The 7,488-nt window shown below is 50.5% G+C and overlaps 1 protein-coding gene across 1 annotated transcript in view; it reads right to left on the bottom strand.

Annotated features, from left to right (window-relative positions):
• The window catches only part of LOC137439236 (uncharacterized), a 91,016-nt gene extending 86,991 nt beyond the window's left edge, over positions 1 to 4,025 (bottom strand). Inside the window, exon 1 of the mRNA XM_078767956.1 lies at positions 3,831 to 4,025. Within this exon, the coding sequence (XP_078624082.1) occupies positions 3,831 to 3,953 (123 nt within the window). The 5' untranslated portion in view covers positions 3,954 to 4,025. The remainder of the gene's footprint in view (positions 1 to 3,830) is intronic.
• Between the last annotated feature and the right edge of the window lie 3,463 nt (positions 4,026 to 7,488).

Genomic DNA, 7,488 nt, shown 5'->3' with positions numbered 1-7,488 from the left:
CTCGCACCCACTTTTGATACAACCCCACTTTTGATACAACCCCACTTTCATTGGACATGCTTTGACACAACTGCCTTGGATACAACCCGGGTACAACCCCGATACACACACACACACACACACACACACACACACACACACACACACACACACACACACACACACACACACACACACACCCAACCCCCCCTCCTCCACACGCACACCCCAACCCCTCCCCACACACACATATATCCACCCCCACCCACACACACACATCCCCCCACACACATCCCCACACACAAACATCCCCCCACACACACATCCCCCCACACACACATCCCCCCACACACACATCCCCCCACACACACATCCCCCCACACACACATCCCCACACACACACACATCCCCACACACACACACATCCCCACACACACACATCCCCACACAAACCCCCACAACCCCCCCACACAACCCCCCCCTCCCACACACACACCCACACAAACACACGCACACGCACAGATTGCCCCACACCCCCACCCCCAAACACCAACACACACACACACACACACACACACACACACACACAACCACACATCCCCCCACCCCTAACACACACACACAGGCAAACACCAACAACCCCCCCCCCCCAACACACACACACACATCCCTCCCCCCCCAACACACACACACACACATTCCTCCCCCAACACACGCACATCTCGTTTTTTCATTTCTGTTCCTCACAATTCTATCTCTCTTTTATCCATAGACACACACACACACACACACACACACACACACACAAACACACACAAACCCAACCTCCACACATACACACACACACACATCTGCCCCCCCCCCCCTCCACACGCACACTCCAACCCCCCCTCCCCCACCCCCCCACACACACATATCCACCCCCCCCACACACACACACACAGACATCCACACACAAGCACATCCACACACACATCCACACATCCACACATCCACACATCCAACCCCCCCCTCCTCCACACGCACATCCCAACCCCTCCCCACACACACATATCCACCCCCCCCCCCCCCCACCACCCCCCACACCCACACATCCCCCCACACACATCCCCCACACACATCCCCCCACACACACACCCCCACACACACACCCCCACACACACACCCTCCCCTTCACACAAACACACGCACACATCCCCCCACACCCCCACCCCCAACACACACACACACACAAACACACCCCCCCCCCCCCCCCACACACACACACACATCTCGTTTTTTCATTTCTATTCCTCACAATTCTATCTCCCTTTTATACACACACACACACACACACACACACACACACACACACACACACACACACACACACACACACACACACACACACACACACACATCCTACGGCGCACCTGTGGTGAAAAGTTCATGTCAATCCGTGCACTGATTGCAGAAAAAGCGATTTTTAAAAGAAGATTAACCTGAAATTGCAGAGACAGAATTATTTATTTTATCTGAGAAGCCAAACGAGGTTTCTTCTTCTTTAGTTTCCCCCAACTTTGTGTCAAATGCGATCGAGTTAAGGAAAAGTCAGAATTTGACCAAATCTGTTTTATTCGTTTGTTAATATACCTCAGCTATTGACAAATCTTCAATTATAATTTTATTTGAGGTTAAAATGACCGCGAGAGATCGTGTGATTGTGATCACGCCCTGGAAGGAAAAAAGGTGCGTTTCTTCTTCTTTCAACAATAAAGACTTATAGCTTCGAGACCGTACATCCAATCATCTTGAAATTTTGCACACTTGTTCCGCTTGATGAGAGGTACATTGCATTACAAATTCAATAATATCTTTAATGATAAAAATTGATTAAATATAATCATAACATTGCAATCCCTTTGTCGTGACTACAAGGTTACTCGTTTGAAGCGGTGTATGGTTGCTTCATTGTTGACTCGAAACATATTAAATAAACCAGTCTCTCAATGCAATCTCTTCACTTCCATGGTGACCGACAGCTTAGAGACTTAGAGTACTTCAAAATAATTTAATATTTACATTATTTGCTAACTGGTATCTCCAACCAGGTCAAACCATCCTCTTTAACTAAAGTATCAAACAAGCCCAGCTCCACCGCAGTTAGACTTTCGGTCTTGTTACACACTTTTATTTAACTTCATCTGAAATTTGTTTGTTTGTCCCGTATTAAATCTTTGAGCATTATGTTGTTCTGGGTACCTTACGTCCTAGAGCGCTGAAATTAGGCCCACGGTCATCTTTCCTGGTACATCTTAATCTATCAAAATTTAATTTAAAAAATAATAATAATAAAGGTTTAAAAAATAAAATAAAAGTGTGTAGCCCTAAAACATGTTTTTTTATTTAGTTGTTTTTATTACTTGTTTTATTTACTTGTATTATCGTTTTACCTCCGATTTGCTTTTATTTATTTACTTGTTTTATAAACATGTTTTTTCTCACAATTGATTGATATTTTTTCACTATTTTCCTGGACCTTATCATTTTCCACCAAATTTGTTGCTTTTGTCACTATTTTTGTTCCAAAACAGGCTATTTTAAAAATATTTTTCTCTTTTTTTTCTCAAAACTCGCTATTTAAAATTTATTTTTCTCTTATTTTTCCCCTATTTTTTTGTTCCAAAACTCACTATTTAAAATCTATTTTTTCACATGCAGAAAAATAGGGAAAATATATATTTCCGTATGTACATCATTTTCCCCTATTTTTGTCCCATATTTTTTTGACTATGAATACTGTATATCATTTGTGGCACATACTCTCGATGGTGAAGAATTATTTGGGATTAAAAAAAAATTCTCGTATCCAGATACGAATCCGGATCTTCACCAAAATTGAATCAATTCGTCCTGTCAAGTTTCGTACGAAACCGTCCATAACTTTTTGAGATATTGCTCACGGTCAAGCAGGGTTGAAAACATGACCTCCGCACGTCCACCTTTGGTGGTGGAGGTAATAAACAAGAATGTCCTTTAAAGAAATGTTCAATTTGCATTGTGTGAAAAATAAATGTAATCCTCTGTCATTTGTTTGAATGAGGTTGTGAGTTTGAAATATTTCACGTTATTTATTGGGTCATCACTCCGTTTCCCGTGTATCTAACCAATGAGGTGTTTAGAGATCCAGGAGGCCCAAAATATTGTCAATAACTCTAATAATAATCATAGTTATAATAAGAGTACTGCATTTAACAAAGTAAAGTCTCATAGAATATTTCCAAGGCGATCCAGAGCTACACCAGTAACTGATTGCAAACTCCTATTTAATGAAAATTTAAAACAAATTTTATACTGTCTTTAAATGTGATATTTATAATCGGACTTCATTGTAGTGCAGAGCTGCATGTATGTGATATCATCTTTTGCATGACATAATGTAAGTTCTGAGTAAATACATCGAAAGTTTACGCTTGAAGAGCAAAGAAGCTTCAAATCTCTTATAATGTTATTACCTCCGCCACCAAAGGTGGATGGAGGTTATGTTTTTGCCGCTATCTACTTGTTTGTTCGTGAACAGAATATCTAAAAACGTTGTGAATGGATTCGAACGAAACTTGGTAGTCAGGTTGGGTATATGACAAGGAAAAATTGATTCGATTTTGGTTCAGGTCCGAATCCAGATCCGCCCTATCAGTGGGATACAAAACGTAAACTGGTCAACCTAGCGGAGGATTGTGCTCTGCGGAGTGCCGTTCCAGTTCCGAATGTGACTCCAATCATGCAACAATGGAGAGATAAAATGATTCGCCCAACAGTTTGCATGAAAGTAAACCAGCATTTTAATTCAGTAACTCAGAAAAATCTCAAACCTCGTTTCCACCAATGTATTCCCAGCTGATGGTCCCACCGCGAAAATGGCTTCCAAGGACTAGATGGCCAGAGCACAGCAGTGCAATGACGAAGAAGAAGAGGCTTATCGCTGTCCTCTCCATAACTCCAATTGCGCTTCAGAGGATCAGAGGAGGGACAAAGTAGTGGTGTATGGACGAAGCCAGGTGCGGTTAAAAGAGTTTGGTCGCTTTTATACAAGACATATCACATCTACCCTGACACCAAACACCCACATCTCTGCCTTTTCCCCCAGCCCACCAATTGGAATGTTATCAACAGGATGTCATTTTCAAATATGCAAATTCTATGCAATAAAAGGTAGCATTGAAATCCAAACAAAGACCTTTACAGTGTTTGAATCTGGATTACTCACGTCCCTGATTGAGCAATTTTCACATTGCAACCACAAAAGTATTAATTCTCCGAATACTTATGACAGATTGGAATACATGAACTGATGTAGTTTATAGTAGTGAGAAGTGATAACAAGTAAGCTTTCCTTATAAGAATATTCGCCCAACTCTCCAGGTGGATTCTCTTATCTTCCCCCATCCAAAACCTTGATCTTTTCTACCCCCGCTAATTCACCCCAGATCCACCTTGTTTGAAATTCCAACTTCTTTCCTGGAAGTCCTGGCAGTGTCCATATGTTTTATACCTCTCCCACCGCCCCCTTCCCACGCCCCCCCCCCCCAAAGCCCTCGCCCTCTCTCAGATCTCTCGATGTCTCCATGTCTCTCGGTCCCTGCTCTCAAATGTTGTGTTTGTGTCCTTCCCCCTCTCTCCCCATCTTGTCTACCGCTCCCTATGTTATATGTTTTATGTGTCGGTTTGTCTTTCTGTGTGATTAATGTTCGCTCTTTCACGAGCCTCGATCTTGTATACAAAAAAAAAAAAAAAAAAAAAAAAAAATTCATTTTCCAAAGACAAGTGACAAGAAATTTGTTTTTGGCACAGTTGCAAGTAGTGGGGCGGCTTAGCCCAAATATTCAAAAGAATTGTGCATTTTGTGAAACAAGCACCAAATTTGGCACAAATGTACATTAATATGTTGCGAACATTTTCAGATATTGGGCCACTTGAAATTCCGTAATTTTTTTTTCAAATTTTTTCAAATTTCGTAATTTCAAATTTTTCGGGTGACACCGTCACAATTTCGGTCTTCGAGGCCGGCCGATATAGTGGGGCGGCTTAGCCCAAATATTCAAAAGAATTGTGCATTTTGTGATACAAGCACCAAATTTGGCACAAATGTACATTAATATGTACATTAAAGCGCGGCGTTACGCGCGCTGCTTGTGAGCAAGGAGGAAGCGAACAAGCGGTAACATATAAACGTATTTATTGTAAGAGCACACTGTAACACTGAATTGTTCCGGGCTGGTCGCCCGGTGTATATCATGAGGCCACGCCTACCCCTCAGGCGTGGCCACCGCCCACTTGGTGCGTGGAATGATGTCACCACGCCAGTGGGCTTTTGTGTCCGCCACACGCGCCCCCCCAGAATTCCCGCGCACCTGGAGGGCCAGTTTGCGGGGCAGACGAATGACCCGGCCGAAGCGCCCCCTCGCGATCGGCGGCGTCCGGGGTGCAGGGATGCCAGGTGGGATGCCCCTGGCTGCCCCTGGGATGGGTGCAGGACCGGGGGGCGGCGTGGCGGCGGGGCTGGGCGGTGCCGGGGGTCCGCCCGCAGGAGGGCGGCCCCGACGTGGGGGTCGGGCCACTGGCGGTGGATGGTCCACATCGAGGTGGGCCGGCTTGAGGCGGTCTACCGAAACGCGGTCAGGAGTACCGCCGATGTCCAGGGTGAAGTGCTTCGCCCCGGTCTCCAGCACGCGGAAAGGCCCGTCGTACGGGGGCCGCAGTGGTGTCCGATGGGCATCGTGGCGGACGAAGACGTACTCCGCCGTGCGAAGCTCCGGGGCGACGTGCGTCGGTGGGTGCCCGTGGCATGCCGTTGGCACCAGGGCGAACCTCTGGGCGGTCTCTTGCAGAGCGGAGCGCTGCTGTGCCGCGGACCATGGTGCCGTGGAGTCGGGGAGGAACTCGCCCGGCACCCGCAGCGGTTGCCTGAAGACCAACTCCGCTGCGGATGCGTGCAGGTCCTCCTTGGGCGCCGTCCGGAGGCCCAGCAGGACCCAGGGGAGCCTGTCGACCCAGCCGCCGTCGCGGAGGGTGGCCCGGAGCGCGGCCTTCAATGAGCGGTGAAATCGCTCACACAGGCCGTTAGCCTGGGGGTGGTAGGCCGTGGTTCGGTGCAGCCGGACCCCGAGCCCCTGCGCAACCGCCCCCCAGAGCTCCGAGGTGAACTGGGGGCCGCGGTCGGATGAGATGTCTGAGGGGGCGCCAAACCGGGCGACCCAGGTGGCGATGAAAGCCTGCGCGACATCGGCCGCCGTTGTCGACGCCAAGGGCACGGCCTCCGGCCACCGGGTGGTGCGGTCCACCATGGTGAGGACGTAGGTGAAACCCCGCGAGGGGGGCAGAGGTCCCACCAGGTCCACGTGGACGTGGTCAAACCGGCGTTCCGGCACCGTGAATGGGGCCAACGGGGCCTGGGTGTGCCGGTGCACCTTGGCGCGCTGGCACGCGAGGCACGTCCTGGCCCAGCCGCGGACGGCCTTCCGGAGGCCATGCCAGACGAACTTGTCGGCGATCAGCCTTTGGGAGGCCCTCGCGCCCGGGTGGGACAGGCCGTGGATGGCGTCAAACACCTGGCGCTGCCAGCCCACGGGCACGATGGGGCGAGGACGCCCGAGGGAGACGTCGCACCAGAGAGCCGCGCCCGCGCCGTCGAACGGCACCTCGGTGACGCGGAGGCCCATGACGGCGGTCCGCAAGGCCTGGACGTCGGGGTCAGCGGCCTGGTCCGCTGCCATCCGGGCATAGTCGATGCCGAGGTGGACTGCATGGGCGACGGCCCGGGAAAGGCAATCCGCCACCGGGTTGTCCTTCCCCGTGACGTGCTGGATGTCCGTCGTGTACTCGGACACGGCCGAGAGGTGACGCTGCTGCCGGGCCGACCACGGCTCGGTGACCTTGCCCATCGCAAAGATCAGCGGCTTGTGGTCGACGAAGGCAGTGAACGCCCGGCCCTCGAGCAGATGGCGGAAGTGCCTGACCGCCAAGTGAAGTCCGAGCAACTCGCGGTCGAAGGTACTGTAACGGCGTTCGGGCGGGCGAAGCTGCCGGCTAAAGAACGCCAGCGGTTGCCAAGCTCCACGCACCCATTGCTCATGCACCGCGCCCACCGCGTAGTCCGAGGCATCGGTGGTGAGGGCGATCGGTGCATCGGGCGCCGGGTGCGCGAGCATGGTGGCGTTAGCCAAGGCGAGCTTCGCGCCCGTGAACGCCGTGTCCATCTGCTCGGTCCAGGTAACGTCGCCTTTGCCCGGCTTACCTCGGAGAGCTTCGTGCAGGGGGCGCAGGAGCTGGGCGATACGGGGCAGGAACCGATGGTAAAAGTTCACCATGCCCAGGAACTCCTGCAGCCCTCTGATCGTGCCGGGGCGCGGAAACCCCTTCACCGCCTCCACCTTGGCCGGCAGGGGGACGGCTCCGTGCCTGGTGACACGGTGCCCCAGAAAATCGATTGTGGCGGCGCCGAACCGGCACTTTGCGGGGTTCACAATCAGG

The sequence above is a fragment of the Myxine glutinosa genome, chromosome 14 (assembly GCF_964187855.1).
Source record: "Myxine glutinosa chromosome 14, kmMyxGlut1.1, whole genome shotgun sequence".
Classification (NCBI taxonomy): domain Eukaryota; kingdom Metazoa; phylum Chordata; class Myxini; order Myxiniformes; family Myxinidae; genus Myxine; species Myxine glutinosa.
The sequence above is the reverse complement of the archived record's forward strand: the minus strand, read 5'-3'. Positions and strand labels throughout refer to the sequence as shown.